This window comes from Typopeltis vanoorti, chromosome 1 (assembly GCF_054136105.1).
Source record: "Typopeltis vanoorti isolate ZY-2024b chromosome 1, IOZ_Tvanoo_1.0, whole genome shotgun sequence".
Lineage (NCBI taxonomy): Eukaryota > Metazoa > Arthropoda > Arachnida > Uropygi > Thelyphonidae > Typopeltis > Typopeltis vanoorti.
The window spans coordinates 112,669,385-112,694,347 of record NC_143549.1 but is presented as its reverse complement, the minus strand read 5'-3'; the positions used below and the strand labels follow the sequence as shown (position 1 = coordinate 112,694,347).

Sequence of the window (24,963 nt, the reverse complement as noted above, 5' to 3'; positions counted from 1 at the left end):
ATGATTACAGCAAGCTCTGTAGTCAGTGGCATCAGTACATAGGGTAAATGAGTTGCGGATGGAGAGAAAGCTGTTGATAATGCATGGAAACTCACAAGGCAGTATCTGACAAAAGCAACGTATAACAGCATACCAAGGGTTAAGCAAGTAAATAGAGTACGAGTGAAATGGATGAACAGTGAAACCAAGCAAGCTATGCAGAAAAAGAAAATGTTATTGAGGGGATACAAGACAGTTGGTGGTGATGGGATCTATGAAGAGTACAAAGTGCAGGCTAAAAAGTTGATGAGCATGGTAAAAGAAAAAAAAAAAGGTGCAGTATGAAAGGAGATTGGCTGGTCAGACCAAAGTTAACTCAAGGGAATTTTTCCACTATATGGCAAGCAAGAGAAAGAATAATTATGGCAGGTTGACATTGGTGGATAGTCATGGCAGCAGAATAACAGTTGCAAAGGATATAGTGGAATTACTGAACAAGCACTTTATCAGCTTATATCATATGAGTGTAAATGATGAAATATATAGAAGGGAGGTGAGTATTAGGAGAATTGGAAGTGAAAGAATCACAGGTGTATCAGGTGTTGGGTCAGATGTTAATAAAGCTGTGGGAATGGATGACGTATCACCATGTATTCTTAAGGAATGTTCACCACAGTTGGCTATGTCCTTGACCTGGTCATTTAATGAAAGCCTTGCAGTGAGTAGGATTCCTAAGGAGTGGAAAGAAGACACCACCCCACAAGCATGATTCTAGGACAGAAGTTTCCAATTATAGACCATCTGTATAACTACAGTTGTGGTTAAGGCATTAGAGAAATTGGATAGGAATAAAATACAGAACTGGATTGATGGGCATAGCATTTTTTATGATGGTCAGCATGGATTTGTAAAGGGTAGATATTCTTGGACTATGCAAGAGCATTTGATTGATTACCATGATAAGTTGGTGTACAAACTGCAGAGGATGGGAATAAACAGTATATTAGTTAGATGGATCAAAGATTGGCTCTCTGAACGATACCAGCAAGTTGTGTATGATGGAGCAGTATCTCAAAAAAGGAGGTTAATACCAGTGGGGTGTCCCAGGGTTCTGTTCTGGGGGCCCCTTCTATTTAACTTGTTTGTAAATGTAAACGATATATCATGTGGACTAACCGGGGATCTTCACTTGTTTGCTGATGATGTAAAGTTGAGAAGAATTATAAGTAGCACTGCTTGAATCCCTTCAGGAAGATTTGAATAGACTTTTTACTTAGACAAAAGAGTGGGGTTGTAGTTTTAATATCAATAACTGCAAGATGTTGCATTTTGGAGTGCAGAAACATGTCTGTACGCTATATCGACAGTGCCACACTGCAGGAAGTGGACGAGATTAGAGATTTGGGAGTGATGGTTGAGAAACCAATCAGCTTTGTTGTTTTAAAAATTGTGGCTCCAGCTGGATGGGCATACAAAATAAGCCCTTCATCAAACTACAAAAGTTCATTTGTTTTTTTGCATTGTGATCAACATGTACTGATTACTAACCAGCAGCATTCTTAAACAGTTGCCTAGAACACATGACCAAGTATTTTGCAAATATGATGTAATGCTTACATAAATCTGTATAAAGGTTTCTAATTTAGTAACTGGTATCTGCAAAAGGGATATGGCAAGGTGCCAATAGAAAAACTGTTCAAAATGCCACAATTATATGGTGTAAATTACACACGTTAATTTAAAAATACAAATATATATATATATATATAAAACTGAAGAAAAAATTGGAAAAAAAATTAATAAATAAAGTAGAAAAATCCTCAGCCTACCCATGGTACAAAATGTACTACAGGTTTGCAAATAGCCTTTCTGGGTGGGAGCAACATAAAAAAAGCATGGATCACATAATGAAGGAAAGTGGCATTAAATATGATATCAAAATTGGAAAATGTTGAGAAATCGGAACATGGAATATCTCAGCTCCTTACTTTATGCTGATGTGACAATTCTAAATAAATTCACTACGAGTTTGTAAGACTCCTTAAACTGAATAAATGTTGTAACAACATGGCATGAAGATCAGCAATAAGAAAACTAGAACTATGAAAATAGGCAGGAACCCAGAAAATTTTAACTGCAATTGAAATTAAAAACCTATAATACAAATAACCTATAGTACATTGACATGTAGGGTTAGGGAGGTGGTGGTGCCTCTACATAAGGTATTGGTCTGACCACATATGGACTATTGTGCTAAGATTTGGTCACCTGGTTTTCAATATAATATGGAGACAAGAAAGGATACAAAGACAAATGGCCAAAGTGATATCAGGACTCTGGAGTGTTGGTTATGAAGAGTGAGGAAATGTGGATTATAGAGTTTGGTGGACAGGAGGAAATGAGGAGACATGATAGAAACTTTCAAATTAGTTAAGGGATTCTACCAGATTAATACAGAAAGAATTGTAAAAAGAATGGATGTTAAGATAGGAAGAAGAAGAGACCATCCCTGGAAGTAGAACAGAGATGTGGTAAAGAAGGGTGTGAAGTACATTTTTTATGTGGGGAGCTGTTGGTGAGTAGAATGCATTGCTGCAGTTTACTGTGAATGTAAGGAATGTAAATGATTTCAAAGTTCGTTATGATACTGTTGCTGGTTGAGTGGGATGACTCCATGGAGGTTACCAAAATAATAAACATTTCAAGCTATTTATGCATTTTTTTTTTTTAAAGCAAAGATGGCAAATTAATATGGAAGTAGTTAATAATAGAATTTGCAAAGCGGGAGTCAGCTGTATAAATTTATATGGAACAAGAAAAAATAGACAATACAAAACTAGCATCATAAAAGACAGCATTTAAGCCTGTTTTAACTTGTGGATCTAAAAGCTGAATTAGAAGTAAAATATTCAATAAAAAAGATAGAAACCAAAAGTTCCAAGAAAACTTAAAAAAGTGAACAGAAGGCATCAATGGCAGAATTATATATGAAAAGTGAAGATATTAAAAGGAACTTGACATTGTTAACTTTCAGGAATACATGCACGGAGCTAATCTGATGATATGGTCACTTAAACAGAATGCGAGAGAAAAGATTAACAAAGCAGGTGTTTGATGCTAAAATGGCAAGAAAAAGACCCAAAGGAAGACAAAGATATAGGTAGATTGATGCAGTGAAGAGTGCCTTAGAAGACAAACATAAGAGCTGTTAATATTGCAGTCTGGTAGATAACACTAATCTGGAGGAAAATTGTCGATAGAGAGTTCGTAATAACGTAAACTTTTCATGTAGTACCATCATATCTTGTACATCCCTCAAGTGTACACATCGAGAATTTATGAATTTTTAAAAAATTTAAGATGACAAACTGAAAATTTACTATTAGAATGCAAGAATATATAAGATGCACTGATTTAAAATCAAGTTGCAAGACATTTAAGACAACTATAAATAATACCGTATTGTTATAAATCACTGTATCATGGAATGGATTAAAACCAATGAAGAGGGCAGATGCACATGTCATACAGCCTATACATAGGGGGTAGAGACTATTATCTGTGCATTTTATTCCTCTTCTTCCTACCCAGGTTCTAGGCCAAGTGGCACCTGTTCCTGACTCAGTCCTTGTTCTTCCTCTAGGCCTATATGTTAAGATCTTTTTTGATAATCTTTCTCTCTGCATTCTTGCTATATGGTCTAGCCAATTTTTCCTATATTTAATCATTGAGTCTATTATGGAATTAATTTTAAGATTTTTAATTATTTCACTATTTTTTTTTCTTTAATAGGGTTAGTTATTCTATTTTTCTAAGGAATTTCATTTCTGCTGCCTGAATTCTGTGTATATCTTTCTCCGAAAGTCCATATCTCGCTTCCATATAATAGTGTAGGTTTGGCTATTGTTTTGTAGACTAAGTCTTGTGTGTTTCTGTATGTACTTAGGTTTAAAGGTTCTGTTAATTATTCCAGTGATTTTTATAAAGTTTATCATCTTAAAATCAATATCTATTTCATTTATGTAAGATAGTTTAAGTTTACAGCCCAAGTATTTAAAATTATTAACTTGTTCAATTATTTTATTATTTATTACTATTTTACTTCTGACAGGGTTATTTCCGTGAAAAGCCATGACTTTAGTTTCCTCCGTTGACATTTCTAGGCCCTATTGTTGTATAATGTTATTTAAGTTATAGATTGCTTTCTGCAGTTCGTCTTCAGTCTTTCCAAAGATGATCTGATCATCAGCAAAGACAGTGCATCACCAATTAATTTGGAAGCCACATGTATTTACTTCTTTCCATTTTTTGATAATATTGTCCATATATAATATTAAATAACATGGGTAATAAAGGACAGCCTTGACAGACTCCTCTATTTATTAGTTTCCAAGTAGATATGGTATCATTTTGCTTTATTGCTATTTCATTATTATGGTATATGTTCAATAGAGCATTGTATAATTGGTTTGGAATGTGATATTCCTTTAGAGTTTCCCATAGTTTATTTCTCAAAATTTTGTCAAATGCTTTTATATAATCAATGAAAGTTATGTGTGTTTCAATACTGTATTCTCTATAGTTTTCTATAATTATTTTTAAAATAAAAGCAGATTCTATACATGATCTTTCCTTATGGAATCCATTCTGTTTTTCTGCCATCTGTGATTCTATATAGGATATTAATTTGTTTGTTAACATCTGTGCATAGATTTTATAACCTGTATTGAGGAAGCTGATGGCACAATAGTTATTGCAATCTGTTTTTTGTCCTTTTTTTTTTTGTAAATTGGGATCACTAGAGCTCTACCACAGCTTTTTGGGGATTTTCCCTCTTTATATATGTGCATTTTATAATTTTCTATATACAGTTATAAACATTTATCAAATCTCAATTGTATGAAGAATTCCATATGCAGAATTGACATGTACAAAATATACACCATACACAAATAATCAATTTTACACACACACACACACACACACACACACACACACACACACACACACACAGGTAGTCCTTGATTTACGACTCGACTTACGACGGTCAAAATTATTATTAAAAATTCTCTAATTTAACTTTGCCACCAGTAATTATTATTATTAAAAATTTCTAATTTAACTTTGCCGCCAGCATATAGATACATACAGTATATCACATTGCTTTTGTATATATATGTAGTCGACAAGCAAAGCTTATCACCAATAAGCAATAGCCGGTGCTATGATTCATCCACTTCTAACTTATCACAGCCTTTGGCACATTAGTTGCTAATCAGAATTTGAAGTGTTTGTTTTTCTCTCGTTGCAACCTATCATGTCCAGTAAGAGAAGTAAAACTGCTGATGAAAATTCCAACATAAAAAAAGAAAGGTGAGGAAAGCTTTAAGTTTAGATGTTAAAATGAAGGTGATTAACGCATATGACAAAGGAAAGAAAGTCGGTGAAATAGCACGAGAAGAAAAACTATCGCATTCAACTGTTTCAACAATCATAAAAGATATATCGAGAATAATGGAGGCAGCTAAAGAGACAGTTAATATGAAATGTACAATTTTAACGAAAAAAAGAGAAGGGCCAATTCATGAAATGGAAAAGCTTTTAATGATATGGATAGATGATCAAATCAACATGAATATTCCTCTCAGTTTGTTTACGATTCAAACAAGAGCACGCAGCCTATTTGACAATTTAAGGAAACAACAAGAAGATAAATATGGTGAGCGTACATTTAACGCTAGTAAAGGTTGGTTTTATCAATTCAAAAGCCGATTTAACTTACATAACATACGATTAACGGGAGAAGCTGCTAGTTCCAATTTTGAAAGTGCCAAAATTTTCAAGAAAAATCTGAAAGAGATGATAAAAGATGAAGGATATTTTGCTAGAGCAGATTTTTAACATAGATGAAACCAGACTATTCTGGAAAAGAATGTCAGAATGAACTTACATTCACAGAGAAGCTACATCGGCACCTGGTTTTAAGACATTTAAAGATAGGATTATGCTTCTTCTTGGAGGAAATGCTGCTGGTTTTAAATTAAAACCATTTCTTGTTTACCGTTCACAAAACCCCAGAGCTTTGAAAAACATTGACAAGAATAAATTGCCGGTGTACTACAGGAGTAATCCTAAAGCATGGATGAAAATTATTTTATTTGAAGACTGGTTCTTAAATTGTTTTATTCCAGAAGTACGTGCCTACCGTCTCAAAAAAAAACATTCCTTTTAAAATTATTGCTGCTTAACAATGCTCCAGGACATACTCTTCACATCGGCAATTTGAATGAAAATATAAATGCGATGTATCTACCACCCAATACAACAGCTTGATTCAGCCTATGGATCAAGGTTCGATTGCTACATTCAAGACATATTACCTGAAAACTACATTTTCTCAAGCAATAACAGCAATGGACAATGATGCTATAACATTACGTGTTTTGGAAAAATTATGATATTAAACAATGTATCCAGAACATTGGAACTTCATGGAAGGAAGTATCGGAACAATGTAGGCAAGGACTTTGCAAGAAGTTACTACCGCAGGAGACACTCAGAGTACAATGAGCATAGCATATTGGAACAAACTGGTGAAGAAATCATTGAAATTGCAAGAAAATTGGATTTAGAAATCAATATTACCGATATAGAAGAATTAGCAGATCACGAAGAAGGTGAACTGACTGATTAAGACTTAATTTTCCAAATCAAAAGAGTTGTAGGAGAAGAAAGGAATAACAAGGAAGACGAAGAAGAGAAATCGTTAAAAAAATTTACTATAAAAGGATTAGCTGAAGTATTTTCTAAACTAAATCAAGGACTTCAGCTACTTGTAAATATGGATCAAGACACTGATTCGCTTCAAAGTCGAAACGCAAATTCGAGAAGCAGTCAGGTGTTATCACGAAATATATGAAGAAAGAAAGAAAAAACCCAACAGACAATTAACCAATTTTCTTATTTCTACTCCCGATCGCGAGAAATAACCATATCGTCCAAATAAGTGACAGTTACTCATCTGTTTAATTAAAGACACTGTTAATAAGTTTTTTTGTTTATGTCAACTAATATTTAAAGGAATTTCAAAGTACAGTAAGTGCACCATTTTTGATATGAGTTTATGTATTTTTTTCTTAAATTTTTCTTTCTTAATTTTGTATTTATGCATTTGTATGTGCTAATAAATAATTTATAAATTTATGTAAGTTTATACATTTTTCACTGTTTTAAGTTATATAGAAACTTAATTTATGATATATTTACCTGTATATATATTTATATAACAATATCAAGAATGATAATTATAATTTACCTCGATTTGCTACCAAAATTTTCCGTATTGGTTTGTAGTTTTCTGCATTAGAGGAATACAGCAGACATAATTGTTTTTGATAGAGAGAATGTGATGGTATTTGAAGGAGCCGTAGCCTCATTAGCTGTTTCCCAATTATTAATGATGTTCCCATCTTCACACTAAAAGAGAGAATGAAAGTGCATTCCATTCTAATTTGTTTAAAAAAAAAAAAAAAGATAATACTGAACAAATTCATTTCATTACTTGCTACTGATGAAAACCTAACATATGTAAAATTAACAATTTTCTTCTGTTTTAATAGCTGAAAAACAGTACAGCTGACTGAATAACAAACCAAATCCAGGATAGGCACAATGCTATTCAAAAGGAAATTTACCAACTATCTAGTACTTTTTGTAGTATCCTCAGAAGTTTGTTTGATTTGAACCCACAGTATCCACTACTCCATTTCCTAGAATAATCTTCCATTATACTGGTAATTCATGAGCTGCTAATTCAGTTTCAAAAAACTTTAAATTTTAGTCTTCGATATCTTGAGTTTCAAACAAAATGCCACAACTGTACAAAAGAAGGACAAAAAGTTCCTGTGGAACAGTATCATCTTACAGAATGGTACCTGTTATATTTTTTGAATAATGGCTTCACACACTTAAGAGAATAATAACTATAATTTATTTATCCTATATAAGCAATTATTCAAAAAATATAGTATATCTAACGTGCACGTCTCTATTAAAGCTAATGTATTTTAGTGCATCTTGGAACAGGTGTGATTCTGTAGGATGGTACAGAATGGTACCATTCTGTGGAAATTTTTCCTTCTGGTTCAAATATTTTTGCACAGTTGTAGCTTCCTGTTTGAAACTGAAGATATTGAAGACTAGAAGCAAAAGTTCTTTGAAACTGAATTAGTAGCTTATGAAACACCGGTATAATGGAAGGTTATTTTAGGAAATATAGAGGATACTATGGGATGTGTGGAGTAGGGTGCCCTCCCACAGTGAGTCCTTCAAGGAGAAGGCAGAAAAAAAACTGGTAATAACATAATATCACAGATCTCGGTTGCAACTGTGAAGTAGAGGAAACACTATTAGAGACAAGGGAACGGATGTAGAATTAATTTTAAAATAATAAATAAAAATATGAGCAATGATAAACAATTAACAGTAATCACTTCCCAAAACTTAGAAATAGGCATACAGTCTGATTAAGATTAGGACAGTAGCATAGAGCTTCACACCATTCAAAAAATAGACAATCAAATCTGAACCTACTGTAGTATAGCAGCTTGGTATAGATCCAGTGAACTCTGTGTCTAGTGTCAACAACAAGAGAAGCAAGGCCTGAACCTTCAGAATCCAAAAATCATATATAATCTTGATGTTCTTCTATTCTAATAGTACCAGAAATGCCAGTCTATCCTAAATAGCAAAGATGACAAGAACAGCGTGTTTGATAAACACCAGCAAAGATAAACATGATGTATCTTTGATAGGTAGCAAGAAAAATGACAACTTATGGGCTGGAACCTTTAAGATAGGGTATGCTGATCCTTTTAACATCAGACTGCAATTTGGAAGAGGAATAATAATTATTATTGTCAGAGGAGACTTGAACAGACACATAGGGAGACAGAATAGAGACTGTGAAAGGGTGCATGGTGGTCATGGAGTGGGAAAATGAACCAGGAAGGAGAGAAGATTGTGGACTTTGCAGTAACTTTTGATGAACGCGCAATGGTGAACTCGTTTTTCTACAAGAGGGAAGAACATTTGATAACATTCAGAAGTGGTAACAACAGTTCACAAATTGACTACATTTTGACTAGAAGAAAACATCTTAAGGTTGTGACAAATTGTAAGATAATTCCAACAGATCAAGTGGCATAGCAACACCGACTGCTGTACGCAGACTTTAAAATAAGATCGAAGAAAAGAACCTCTGGAAGCCATGGGATGAAGACAATTAAGTGGTTTCGCTTAAAAGAAGAGAGTGTGAGGAATTGTTTTAGGGAGAGGGTGTTAGAGAGGATTTCGGATGGACCAGAAAGTGTACAAGATTGGTGGAAGCATAATTCAAAAGTAATCCTGAGCTGTGCAATCGAGGTGCTTGGTGAGACATCTGGAAAGATTAGAGAGCAGAAGGAGGGTTGGTGGGAGAATAATAATAATGTTCAAGAAGCAGTAACAGCTAAAAGGAAGACAAAGCAGAAGTGGGATGTGTCAAGAGTGGAAGAGGACAGTGAGAGGTGTACTGAGAGAGAAAGCAAGAAGCCAAGAGAGTTGTGGCATAGGCAAAGGCCATGGCATATCACGATCTGTATGATCAATTAGAAACAAAGGAAGGACAGAGAAAAATTTACCAACTAGCAAAATGTAGAAATAAAGCAGCAAAGGACATCTTACATGTGAGGCAAATCAAAGATGCCGAAGGGAGAGTATTATGGAGGGATGTGGACATAAGAAACAGATGGAGAATATACTTTGAGGGACTTTTTAATGAGGAAAATGCAAGGACTCACAGAGAAGATAGGCAGCCTTCTGAGGAGATGGTGCAGAACATCAGTAGAGTGGAAGTGAAGGAGGCCATGAAGAGGATGAAGAATGGAAAATCGGTGAGCCCCGACAGGATTCCAGTGGAGGCATGGAAGGCACTGGGGGAAGAGGGGATTGAAAGTTTGCCAACAGGAAAATATACCCAAGGAATGGAGGGAAAGTACTCTTGTCTCCATCTACAAGGGTAAAGGGGGATGCACAAGACTGTAAGAACTACAGAGGAATAAAGTTGATGTCCCACACAATGAAAATCCTAGAAAGGGTTCTTGATGGAAGATTAAGGAAGGAGGTGGAGATTGCAAAGGAACAATTTGGCTTCATGCCTGGTAGATCAACGACAGATGCTATCTTTATGTTACGACAGATGATGGAAAAGTTTCGAGAGAAACAACGGGAGCTACATCTGGTGTTTATTGATCTGGAGAAAGCATACGTAGAGTGCCAAGGCACTCTATCTGGAGGTGTCCGAGGGAGAAGAAGGTACCAGAGAAATATGTCAGGTTGGTGCAGGAGATGTACAGAAATGTGAATACAGGAGTTCACACCTGTCTGGGGACAGACAGAAAGTTTTCAAGCAACAGTTAGCTTGCATCAAGGGTCAGCATTAAGTCAGTTTCTGTTTAATATTGTGATGGAGATGGAGGAGGTGAGAGAAGATGCGCCTCGGACAATGTTGTATGCAGATGCCTGCTGTGTGCAGATTCAAGAGAAGAAGTGGCAGCTAAACTGGAAAGATGGAGGAAAGTACTGGAAGAGAGAGGTATGAGACTGAGTAGAAGTAAGACAGAGTATATGTGTTGCAAAGTGGACGGTGGCCAGGCGACAGATCTGGAGCTGGAAGGAAATGTCAACAGGAAGATGAGGGACTTTAGATACTTAGGTTCAACAGTGGAAGAAGATGGAGAGGGCCAAGAAGGGAGTGGGAGGCAGGATACAAACGGGGTTGGAGGAACTGGAGAGAGAGAGAGAGAGAGAGAGAGAGAGAGAGAGATGGCTGGAGTGCTATGCAATAAGAGGGTGCCGATCAATCTGAAAGGCAAAATCTATATGACAGTAGTGAGGCCAGCTATGACGTATGCTATGGAAACTGTGACCCTGAGGAAAAATAACATCAACAGGATGGAGGTAGCAGAGATGAGAATGCTTAGGTGGATGTGCGGTGTGACTAGAAAGGATCGTCTGAGAAATGACTATGTCAGGGTAACAGTGAAAATTACGAACTTAGGAGCGAAGATACAGGAGGCAAGGTTGAGATGGTTTGGTCATGTGATGAGGAGGAAGAACGAATATGTGGGAAGAAAGGTCATACAGATGGAGGTGCAAGGAAGGAGGAAGCATGGGCGGACAAAGAAGAGATGGCAGGAGCTGGTAGAAGAGGACTTGAGGATGAAGAACTTGGATGTGGTGATAGCCCAAGACAGGAGGATGTGGAGAAGACTCATCATTAACAGAGCGACCCCACTTAAGTGGGACAAGCTGCAGGAGAAGATGATAATTATCAAATATTTTCTGTATCAAGGTCTTGCTATCCATTAAATAATCCATATATTCCATGTAAATAATCTATTTACATGCTATCCATTAAATAATCCATGTAATTAAATAATACATATTCCACGAGAATAACATGTTCAGGTTATATTATATATCATAAAGATATATTACTTTAATAAACTGTTTTATCCTTCCCATGCTTTACTAATAAATAATAACACCATAAAAAATAAAATCCTGATGGCACAATGCTACAAGAATTCCATAGCTACAGAAGAGATAAGGAAAGAATAATACTAGTTTTTAATTTTCCTTTACATGTGTGTATAACAGTTATTTTTAAAAAAAATTGTATTATGTCTACCAAGCATGTTCCAATTAAACAACTAGAGCAAGGAAAGGATTATTCATAATAGTGATATATCATTTTAGCAAGCTTTGATGTAGTTAATTTGTTTAATGTTCCTACAGATGATCTACTTGCACTGCTACAAGATAAATTCTCTAAGAAGGTTATGGCACTCCTCAAACACTATTTCATCTGGATATTTCAAATATAAAAATACAATATGCAATCAGAACTCTGGTCTAGACATGGCCAGTCCTCTTTCACCAGTTTTAGCAAATCTTTATTCAAAAACAAGGCCCTAGAAGAATACCATCATAAACCAAAATTATGGAAAAAGTATGTTGTTGATATATTCTTAGCCTGGAACCATGGACTACCTTCATTTCTGCTTTTTCACGAGTACCTGAATCGTAACAACACCCTAACATAAAATTCACCTATGAATTAAAATCTAATGGTTCATTCCCATTTGTGAACCTTCTACTAACTAAGACAGTGTTTCTCAAAGTGTGGTACGCGTACCTCCGGGGGGGTACATGAAAAGTCTTCGGGGGGGGGGGGCGGTACGTGGCAATTTTCGGCTATGCATCATTAACGCATATTATTAAGAAAAAAAAAAAATTTTAAACATATTTCTCAATAAATTATATATTATGTATGAATTCTCCTACTCAAATTTTGATAACCATTTCATTTGAATAGTTTGCAAATTCGCAGTCAATCACGTGTGAATCTTCCAGCTTCGTATATGTACATATACTGTGAGCTTGCAACAACGCGAAGTGCATACGATAGTGACTGATAAAAAAATAGTTCTATGAATCAATTTGGTTCTATTAAAAATAAAGCATATTTTTTGTTTACATGCACATCTAAATTCAAATAAAATATACTTTTTATTTTATTTATTATTATTATTTTGATAAGGGAGTACTTGATAATAATGAAAATTTAGGAAGGGGTACATGCAGCGGTGAGCTATGAAAATTTTAACTAAGGGCTCGCATTGTCGAGCAAAAAAAAAAAAAAAAAAAAAAAAAAGCCTAACTTCTAACTTAGCCCTCATAATACTTATATTGCGACTTTGTAGGGCTTCTGACAGATATGATAATTCCTATAGGATATCAATCATTAATGATAGATCTTTTAAAAATTCCAAATTGAGAAGTTGGTTTAAAAAGCCCTTATATTTATCATTCGATGTAAAATTCTTGCATGAAGCTGGGTAATTTCTCCAGAAAGCAAGAGCCATTCGTAAACTGTAAGCTGCTCATCGTGGTCCAAACACACGGCTGATCTTTAAAATTTCGATACCAAGGTCTTTTGCAATCGTATTTAATTTTTGTTGATTTTTTTGGTGATTGATGATAAAAAGCATATAATTTATCCATAAATATTTCAAAATGATTTATTTCTTTAATGTTTTTTATGGAATCGTCTAATGCTAAGTGTATAACGATGAGCGCAATGCCAAATCACAACGTTGGGAAATTTTCGTAGAAGTTTGATTGCAACACCTGATTTGTTTCCTAACATTACACTAGCTCCATCAGAACAAAATGCAATGAAATGAATTTTTATATAGTTCAGAAAATCCATATGAATTTAAAGTAGCAATTATAGTAGCATGTATACATCCCATGGTGGTATTTTCTAGTTCTTCAAGATTATTAAACAAGAAGAACAAGGGGCTCGCAAATTTGAGAAAAATTTAACAAAGGGCTCGCACGAGCCCCTTACAGCTCACCACTGGGTACAGATATCTGAAGTTTGAGAAACACTGAACTAAGGAATAGGGCAAATAAGAAGTGCCCATATTTCTAAAGCTTACAGATACTGACATAGGTACACATGCCTTATCCCATCATTACAGACCTCATAAATTGGGTATTATTTTCACACTATGAGCAAGAGCCTGCCGACTTATCACTGACAAGGATGAAGTATCCAAAGAACTTCAACATTTAGGAAGCACTTTCCTTCAAAATGGCTATAATGACCACATCATCTCCAGACTACTCAAATGACATGAGACCAGAGAAATTTCTAATGAAGAAAACAGAGGATTCATCATCATCATCAACAACCATGGGTCCAATGTCCGTAGGTGTCTGCTGCCATCTTGACATGATCCTTCCATTGCATTCTATTTTGTGCAAGATGACTCAGTTTGTGTATAGAATTTCCGCACCATTTGACGATGTCATCACCCCATTCTCTGTTTGGTCTTCCTCTTTTGTTCTTTCCTTCAATTATTCCAAAGGATTCATCATGCTTTCATATATTAGCTCTGTTTCCATAAAACTAGCAAAAATACTTAAGGAATATAAAATCGAAGTAATATTTATCCCCTTTTATCAAGATGAGGTCACTACTCCGATTCACAAAACCTCGACATAGACCACTTCAATATCCAATTGCCAGTCATCTTACTATTGGCAAACAGAGGAATCAATTGAACATATTGAAGAACATGTTTGAGATATTAAATACAATAGGAGTGAGGCCTCAGCTTTGTCATCACATGTGCTCTCTTAAGCTGACCCACAAGATGCTTTGCAAATGAGACATCGTTTCATAGGATAAATCAGAACTGTTATTACACCATTGCTATGATACAATGGAGAGAAAAATTTGGGAGTCTTTGGAAATGTAATTAGATCCTAAATATCAACTTGTCTGAGTACATCCTAGTCCTCATTAATTAAACATGCTCACATGAATGCCTAAACGTGCACAACATTCTAAACAATTAGAAATATTTTAAAATTTCATCACTTTCTTTTACAAGTGCATAACAGGTGTTACCTTTGTTAATCCTTACTGTTTTGTCTACTAATTTACATGTTTACACCTGATGAAATCCTGTGCAATTAGGATGAAATATCATGTTATTAATTAAAATACATTGTTATCTTATTCTGGTGTTCTGCCTTATAAAGTTAAGTCTCACACACACACACACACACACACACACAGTAGGAATATGTAAGCAAACTTCATCTAGCTCAATGATGACTATTACATGTCAGCAGAAATGTTACACTGGTTTGAATTACAATTACTAAAAATTATGCATTTCTGTGATTAAATTTACAAGAGTACATTATGAAGAACAATGTTTATTCTTTTAAGAAGAAAAAAAGCTTACCTGAACAAGGTACTTCCAAATATTTCCTTCTGTAACTTTTTGAAATTAATAATTAAGATTAACTAATAAAACATTTTGTATAACACCTGTAGCATTCACTTTAACTTCAATCTTCAATAGTCTTTAGTTATCCATAAATAAATGCTGTCATACCTAAATTGGGTTTTGAATTCTGTCAGATGCCTATTGATTTTATCTGGATTTGATTTCATGTGGCTGATTATGATAAATAATTTTAAACTTGAAATTTTTACTTCAAGCATAAAAGAGAATTGCCATTTCTTTGATAAAGTTCCTGTCATAACATCAAAGTTCATATCTGCCAAGGCTGAAGGATGCAACCACTGACCTTCTCCCAAACACTGTTTTATCAGAAAGTTCACTTGAATGTCAACACTTTAATCATAAAAAGAAACAAGATATGCCACAAAAGATCCTAAAAAACTAAAGAACTCTTCAAAAGAAGTTTCACAGCAGCAAAACCACCATCTTATACAGGACATAAAAAAATAAACTAATGATTAATTTAATGAACAAATCGGATCAATTATTAATTACAATAACTGAATAAGAAATAATTAACAAGTACTATAATTTATCTTGAGTAATGTGATACTATTAAGCTCAAAATGAATTAAAGTCAATAGTATTAAGGCAATTTAATAAAAAATATTAAAAAAAAGTTTGTATATGGTAAAATTAATATTTCAGGAATCATAGGTTTAATATATTAAAACCCTAGGAGGAGGAGGAGAGACTCAATGTAGGATAAGAAATCTGGATTTATTCAAATATCTTTGCTCTGATACTAATGGAATTTACATTATAGGACATTAATCATTAGCAGCTGTATGGAGTAAATCAATTTTTAATTCAGTAAAAAAAAAAAAATTTTTTATATCAAAAGTGTTTAATGTATCCAATAAGTCCTTGTGAACTTTTAAATAATTTCACACTTCAACTCATATAACCCTAATACCATGAAAGTTCAACATTCATCATAAAGTTTACGATAGTTCGTACACAAGAGGTTAGTGAACCTACAGTCATCACTGCTGTAGGCGGACACAAAGTTGAAAAAAAAAAAACTTGTTAGCAATGAATGCAAAGCTCTGAAGATTATACTATTCAGGAAACACATTAAGGAGACTGTTCCAAAGGACAGGTATAAAACAAAGAAGTGAAGAGACCAGAAAGTTTGTTCTGTCAACTTGGAGTTGAACCTCCAAGGAGTGCTGAAAGTTGCTACATATGTTAACAAATTTAGAGGAGAGTGGAGAAAATTACTGATGCCATTTTATAATCGTGTTAAGATTGGAAACTAATTATAATGAAAATAAAGTAGCTTTGAGGCTTATCTCAAGTCTTATTTCTTTAAACGAAAAAAAAAAACTTTCTTAAAATTTCAATTAGTCTAATCAGAACACAATAAAAAATCATATGAAAATGGTGCAAAATTGGTGAAATGCATGTACGATGACCACAGCTAGAGACCATGAGGTTTTGCATTTGAAACTATAATTACAAAGAATGCTTAAAAGAAAATTACATATTTCTATTGCAGGTTATGAATTTTCATATCTTGCAAAGGGTACATTTGCTGTTTATGAATGGCTGATTGAAAGGCCTCAAATGAACTGATTTATTCTGCTGGACCATTCAGGCCAGTTTAGAGAAAAACTGTTGCAGTTTTAATTATGTAAAGTGAGATGTAGGAAGGATATAAGAGATGATACTGTTATACAAGGATAAGAGATCGTATCCTTATATAACAGTATCATCTCTAATACTGTTAGAAAAAGCTGAGGGGAGAAAAAAAAAGCAAAAAAAATAAAGAAAGAAAGAAATAATAACAGCTGCTGAGATCCTGAAATAACTTGCAAATGGATAGAAACAACTTAGAGGCTTGTGCATTTTGTGAAATGCACTAATAAAATGCAGGAATAGTAGTCAGTGAACTGGTTATTACCTGGTGTTAACATCCAGAGGAAAACAGCATCTGAACAACTTCTTTTACAACATGTTGATAAAAAGGAGTCTTTCAGCTGTTTTATTACCTTAGGTAACAGAACTTTTTCCTCTGGATGTTAGCACCAGGCACCAATCAGTTCATTAATGTTTACTGTCTTCTGCAATTTATTAGTACATTTCACAAAAATGCACAAGCCTCTAAGTTGTTTTGTAAATCTGCAAGCTATTCCAGAATGTCAACAATTATTCCTATATTCAAAATTTGGCATTTTCAATATTTACAACTTGTAAAGTCATTATGATTTTTGTCTCAAACTGGTGAATCAAACTGGTAATTTTGATGAATCAAACTGGATTCATCAAAATTACAAAATGGAATAACTCAACTCATGCTGACCAGAATTTAATAAGATTTGCATTTAGGCCACACACACACACACACACACACAGATGTCCACATGGTTCAATTTGATTTCAACTGTTACATTTTTATTGGCAAATGACAAAGTGACATTAAAAATTGATTAAAAATTCAATTCAGATAGTAAGGAAGTTTGGTATTTGCTGTTGTTATGTGCCATCCAATCTTTTTCAACTCTTGGTAATCCTGTGAACAAAGGCTCTCTATCCCACTCAGCTTCTTGTCCTTTCCTTAAGTAACTGTAAGTTCGAGTTGGTAAGTTATTTAATGTTGTCCATCCAACTCTTTTGTGGTTTTCCTCTCCTTCTCATTCTCTCTATCTTCTCCAACATAATTGCCCTTTCCAATGATTCATCAGTTCGCATAATATGACCAAAGTACATCAACTTCTGTTTAGCGATCATCACCTCCAAGGAACATTCTGTCTTTATATTCTCTAAAACCTTATTGGTCATTCTTTCAGTCCATGGGATTCTAAATAGTCTCCTCCACACCCATAATTCAAATGAATCAATTTGCTTTCTGTCTTTCTTCTTGATAATCTAGCTTTCACATCCATACATCACTACTGGAAATACCATTGCTTTAACAATTCTAACTTTTGTGGCCTTACTCACAACCTCTATCTTTCATAGTTTTTGTCAAGTTTAACATCGCTTTTTTTCCCATGACTATCCTTTTAATTTCATCTTCATATTTACCATCATTTCTGATTCTGGATGCCTATAAATCATAACTTTCACCAATTTCTATTTTATCTTCCTCTATTATAAATTCATGTAAATTGCCAGAAGCCATCACTTTTGTTTTGCTGATGTTTAAATTAAGCCTGGCTTTGTTACTTTTCCTCTTAACCAATAGAATCAACCACTACAAATCTTTCTTAGTTTCTGCTATGAGGGTTGTATCATCTGTATATCTTAAATTATTTATTTTTCTGTCTCCAATCTTAATTCCAGCTGGATCTTTATCTAAAGCAGCCATTCTCATAATATATTCACTATAAATATGAAAAAGGTAGGGTGACAATATACAACCCTGCAACATACCCCTTTTTCCATTCAAACACTGTCTATTTCTCCAAAGACTTTTTTTTTTTTTTTTTACTGAAGCTTCTTGGTTGTCATACAGTTTTCTTATCAAGAGAATTAGATGTTTAGGTATTCCCATTGATCTCATTACAATCCACAGTCTGTTGTGATCCACACAATCAAAAGCTTTCTTATAATCAATAAAAACAGATGAATACTTCCTTCTGAAATTCTCTTGTTCTCTCCATAATCCATCTCATGTTTGCTATTTGGTCTCTAGTTCCTCTACCTCTCCTAAAGCCTGCCTATTCTTGTAGCATTTTTCTATTCACATATGGCTCCAACCTTTGTTGGGTCACTTTCAGCATAACTTTACTTGCATGTGAAATTACAGTGATGATTCTATAATTCTCACAATCTCTGGGATTTAATTTTTTGGAATTGGGATGAATACTGATGTTTGCCAATCTCTAGGCAGGTATGTTTTCTTTCAAACCTGTTGACAAATTTCAGTGAATATATTCACTACTTCATCCTCAGCTGCTCTCAATAATTCCACTGACACACTATTAGCTCCAGGAGCTTTTCCTTTTTATCATGGGTATTTTTTTATTCATTTTTTATTCAGCAAAATTAAAGTGATATCAACAATGGAACTGCTGATATCACTTAAATTTATTTATTTACCAAATATCTCTCTGACACCGACTTTACAAAATTTCCCCCCACTTCCCCTGACATCACTGGAGGGAGTAGATGATGTCCTTCCCAATGAAATTGGGAAGGACATCATTTATGAACAGCATATTTCAACCATAAAAAAAGGAAAATAATACTCTGCCTTTTCTAAACACTAATCATCATGCACCATCCCAATGGCACCCTTTCTTTCTCAGTTTACAGAAAACCTACCCACAACAGGCAAATACATATAAACTTTCTCATCATCATCTTTCCCTCTCAACAATATGGTGTTATTAAAACGTCTTGTCAACAGAGCCTCCAACTTCTGTTCCAACTACGATTCCCTTACAGCTGAACTTTTCCTTTATTCACTAGACCTTCCTCTGTCCAATGGCAAAAAGATCAAGAATAATTAATTATTCCTCCCATCTCTTCATACAGATTACAGCAGTGCTATTACTATATCCTATATTCAGGGCACTTCAGAAACAAAACAGCCAGTAGTTCAAAGAAATAGCATCTCTGCACTACCTCCCTCCTTGTTCTTGCAACTATTATTATGATCCAACTGGAAGAAGGTCTGCCAACATCTACTTTGGAGAACACAAGAAAGGCATCTGCACCACAACTATGGTCAGTCAAATATCTAGATGACCATGCCTTGAATAACTCTCACAGAATCTGACTGACAAGATTCACTGTAGCAAGTACAAACTACTTTTTTAAGAATCAGCATATTTATAAAACCAACCTAATCTAAATAAATATGGTTGTGCTAAACTCAAGACTTGGGAAACTAAGTCTTAGGTCACTTGCTCAACAGCTAAGACTAGCCAATAGCACTCAGAGGGCAATCCTCATCAGAGGACTAAGTGGACGAAATTAGACTAAAAGCATATTGTTTTGTGTGTATTATAATTTTAATATTGTATCCCTGATGTCTGAGACAAAATACAGGAACTATTAAAAACTTATAATTAATAATTTTTCTGTGCTATATTCATTCCATTAAACTTAATCAGTCACAGGAGCCTACTAATTAATGCTCACCCAAGATAGCCATTTTTGTTGATTAACCAATTCTTGGTTCAAGACTACATGATAAAATCCCCCCCCCTCATTAATATTCCATTTTTATTGACAAAAATCTGAATTTCATTTTTTTTTTTTTTTTTTTTTTTTGCTATAATTGGGCCATTTTTATTGAAAAACACTAAATTATAATTCCTCTAAGCTTGATATCTCACTTTTCTTAAGCAACGTGGACTCCCAATAAAAGAATATTTTGATAAGGAAACAAAAGGTAATGGACATGGCATTAGTAACAAAAGGCAATAAATGGCACTAGTCACATTCTGTCAGGATCTGTAATGAGAATGTCTGACAACAAATGGACAAAGAAACCAACAGAATGGACACCAAGACCTGGTTATTGGAAATCATAGAACAGTGGTTTATTCGTATGGAGTTTCCTCCCTTTTTCTCCCCCGTCCCTTCTGGGGCGAGTTGAGCCCCCTCATTAGGGGGGGGTAAGTATTTATGACTGTAGATTCGTGTGTGTTCACGAGGCCGGTTTGCCTGCTTGCAGGATGAAAAACCTCAGATAAACAGGCGGAAAAAAACCTGCTGTCCATGCCCAAGACCAGCTAACTTGGCTATGGTGAGAAAGATCCTAAAGCTCCTCACGTCACCGACGGGAATCGAACCTATGACACTCCTTCCCCCCCAAGCATATGGTTGCGAAGCGCACAGCCACTAGGCTAACCGCACGGATAGAACAGTAGTAAGATGTCATAAAAAAATGTCCATAACATCTTTTTATCTCATCATTCCATCATAGAACAGTGGTAAGATGGGATGATGAGATAAAAAGATATTATTGACATTTTATGGTGTAGAGATGCAAAAGATCACACAAAATAGAAGCATGGAGAAACATTTCCCCAGCAGTGAACTTAAGAAACCTGCTGCTGACACACACACACTTTAAATTTTGCTCTTTCTTTTCTTCACCAGCAGTCAGGCTAGTGACAACAGTTAACAGAGTAGTTATGCTGTAGTTGACGATTACCTTGATACACAGGTAAAACATTTAGTAGTTATCTTAAGTTTTATTAACAAAGCAAATGGTGCCATTTCATATAGAGATGGAGAGTATTCCCATCTGGAAACTCTGGTTTTAAGTCCCTCAAAACAGGCAAACTGGTCCTTGGGAGGGGGAGAATACAGTAGGGGCGAGTGGCAAATTGGCTGCATTAATTTACCTAGAAACCCTAATTAGTGGCCTCAACATGCCTCTTGGGCAAATGGAAATTGATGATGGCAAACTGCTCTAACATAGGACGGTCTCATAATTACTACACCACAATGAATGCTAACCATTGTGCAACCATGAAAGAAAGAAAACCTGGCAGTTCTGTTCCCTTCAAGATATCTCCCAAAGTAACGGGTCTCATAATTACTACACCACAATGAATGCTAACCATTGCACAACCATGAAAGAAAGAAAACCTGGCAGTTCTGTTCCCTTCAAGATATCTCCCTAAGTAACTGCTCACTATACAAATTGAAATTTTTGCCACACCTTAGAGTACTATTCTCACATTTAGAAGAGTGCACCTAAAGTGCAACCCTTCCTAAAGATTCTTGATTCTATTCAGAGGTGATAAATATAGTTAAGAGATGACCCCCTCTCTCTCAAAGGGAATTCCATTTGACTTTTCATGTTCTATTTTATTGCCAACTTAGTTGGTCAATATAGTGCACATGTGAGATGTAAATAGCAGCAATGGTTTTGAATCAGTGTGGTGCAAGGTGATGGAATTCCCTCTCAAAGGGAATTCCATTTGACTTCTGGTTTTCCTATATTTTCATGTTCTATTTTATTGCCAACTTAGTTGGTCAAGTGACTAATATATCAATATAGTGCAGATGTGAGATGTAAATAGCGGCAATGGTTTTGAATCAGTGTGGTGCAAGGTGAGGATTGACAGGAAGAGATATTTAGTAGGATGTGCCATAGGCCAAGGAATGTAAAGGTTGGTGATGAAGAAATGTATAAACAACTTGGGTTAGTAAACTAAGAAAAGGTGATTACCATGGGCAATTTTAATCGGGGCAGTATAGATTGGAATGAAGAGATAGCATTACATCTCACATCTGCACTATATAGATATATTAGCCACTTGACCAACTAAGTTGGCAATAAAATAGAACATGAAAATATAGGAAAACCAGAAGTCAAATGGAATTCCCTTTGAGAGAGTGGGGTTATCTCTTAACTATATTTACCACCTCTGAATAGAATCAAGAATCTTTAGGAAGGGTTTAGGTGCACTCTTCTAATTTGGGAATAAGGACAATGAATTTCTGGAGATACAACTATCTCAGGCAGTATGCAAAGGAGAGCTCACAAGAAGTGAGAGTTTTAGATCTGATCATTTCATCAGAGGATGTGATTATGAGTGGGGTTTTGCACTTCCCTCCAATTAATGAGAGTGATCATATGGGCTAGTCACAACCCAGGTAAAGACTTTTGTGAGGAAAGGATATATGCGGAATTACAAGGCTGGCAAATATGAAAAGCTTAGAAGGCAGCTTGGAGCTACAGCACAAAATGAGGTGTTAAGCAAGAGGGGCATAAATGCCACGTGAAAGCTGACCAAAAGATATTTAACAACATCAATGTGCAAATGTATTCCAAAGGTCAAAAGAATGAATAAAGTAGATGTCAAATGGATGAATGAGGGATTAAGCATGAAATTTGAAAGAAGAGAATACTATGGAAGCAGCACAAGATGCCCCCACAGTTAATTGCATGAGGATTTTATTATTAACACCAGACCCCCACGGAGTCAAAATACTCATCTCGGGAAGCAAAACTTCATGATTTCATGCTGGCAATTTTCAAACTGCCTTATTTCTCAGGACGAACTTTTTGAGCACAGTTAAGTTTGGGTTACATCTCACATTTTATTTTTGCAAAACAAATTCAACCACATGCCTCTCTAGAAAACCTGTGGGGTTTTACTTATTATTACATGACATGTCTGAGGACTCAATGAGGGAGGGCACTCTACTCAACAACTCTCCATCTCCACCAAATACATGGAACAGCATTACCACCATCATCATCATCAACAACACACAACATGATCTACTACCGATCACCATCACCACTAGTATTTTTTTTGTCTGTAAATCATGTGTATTCAAGGCCAATGTGTCTGTATAAGAGATGAAAAACCCAAGTTTCCATGAGAAAAATCCCAGCTACCCCTGTATGAGATCGACTAACTCACCTTTAATTGGAAAAAAAAAAACAAAGATTCCTCTCGTCACAATGAGAATCAAACTTAGACCTTTTCCAATCAAAGGGCTCAATCTACCATCATTCTTCCAATTGCACTAAGGAGGCATTTGATGTATAGGGACTACTTGTGCTCCACTGAAATGTTTAAGAAAGAGGATCTTGATGTGCATGTTTTTAACCATAATTTGTCAAACAAGGATGATTTAAAAAGTCTTTCTGCAGAGATTAAGAATAAAGCCGCATAATTACATGCAAAATGAAATCATATTGAATAATTAGAAAAAAACTTTGTTTTGTATAAACATATACAAATTATAGCTTATTGCAAATTAAAATAAAGAACAACTGTTGTCTTAATTTGCTTCTTATCCCATCAACTGATCTGAATTCTAATGGCAATTTAGATCCAGTTCACTGCCTCTACTGTCACAAATCACACTGTTCATATGGCTATCTCAAATTAAAGCATTCTATTCAACTTTTAACTAAAATAAATCAGAATAAAATATGGTTTTGATATCATGCAAAAATTCTGCTTTGAATAAACATAAGCAATTACCGATTCATCACTTACTGAGTATGTCTTTATGTTGGTGTAATGTGTAATCATTAAACCAAGTTAAAGAAGAAGAGAAGAAAAGCAATCTTAGAATAATTTTAGGTAAATGAACATTCAGAAGCAAAAACTTGCATTATCAGGCTTAATGCAGAAATGTCTTTGACAGCTTTGTTACAAGAATTTACACCGATGAACTAACCACCCTTGAAATTTTATGTGGCCTCATATTAATATGCAAAGAAAGGAAAATTTCATCATCCTCATTCACCTAAGGCAGGTTGAGGCTACCATGAAAAATAACTTTCCAGTCCAATTTATTGGTCACTAAATTATTTACACTTTTGTAAGAGTGCAGACACTGATTTTTGAGGTTTTCTATCAATTTCCTTCTACGTCTTCCCAGTGGTTTCTTTCCTTCCACGCTTCTATTTTAGAGAATTTTTACCTGTAAGTGGCAATTCTATACACGTCCATACCACTGTAACTGTTTTCCTCTGATTGTTATTATTATTATTATTATTCAGGCCTCCATGGAGTCAAAAGACTCATCGTGGGAGGACCTTCCTAAGAAACACAAAGTCTATCAAGACTCATTGAGGGGAGGTCCCCCCCCCCCACCTAAGAAATACAAAGTCTATCATACCACTCCTTGAACTCATTGACCTTTCTCGCTCTCACCACTCCATCAGGCAATGCATTCCATGGTTCAACCACCCTCCATGCAAAGAAACCACTCCTCACCCTCTTGCTCACAGTTTCCTTTCGTAACTTCCAGGAATGGCCTCTTGTCATCACTCCTTCCCGCTATTCAACCAAGCGAAAGAACTCCCCAGTATCAAACCCTGTAACCACCTCTCAACAGTTTAAAAGTCTCAATCATATCACCTCTCCTTCTATCCACCAAATTCTGCAGTTCACATTCCCTCAGCTGATCTTCATAACTATCATTGTACAGTCCTGAAACCATCTTTGTTATCTGCCTTTGTACCCTTTCCACAGTTAATTTATCCCCTTCAAATTCTGGGGACCAAATCTGAGAACAATAGTCCAAGTGTGGTCTGATACAACGGAACGATAACTGTTTTATCTCTGCAGGTCAGTGTCCTTTTCATTTTTGCAGCAATCCTCTGTGTTACCTT

At 35.1% G+C, this 24,963-nt stretch overlaps 1 protein-coding gene across 2 annotated transcripts in view; it reads right to left on the bottom strand.

Annotated features, from left to right (window-relative positions):
• The window catches only part of PCB (Pyruvate carboxylase), a 553,291-nt gene that overhangs the window by 481,053 nt on the left and 47,275 nt on the right, over positions 1-24,963 (bottom strand). Inside the window, exons 1-2 of one of the 2 annotated variants that reach the window (XM_090392839.1) lie at positions 14,847-15,027; positions 7,295-7,455 (exon numbers count right to left, since the gene is read on the bottom strand). In XM_090392839.1, the coding sequence (XP_090248965.1) occupies positions 7,295-7,448 (154 nt within the window). In that variant the 5' untranslated portion in view covers positions 7,449-7,455; positions 14,847-15,027. Of the gene's footprint in view, positions 1-7,294; positions 7,456-14,846; positions 15,028-24,963 lie in introns of those variants that run through there. The other variant, XM_090392830.1, reaches the window with a different exon arrangement.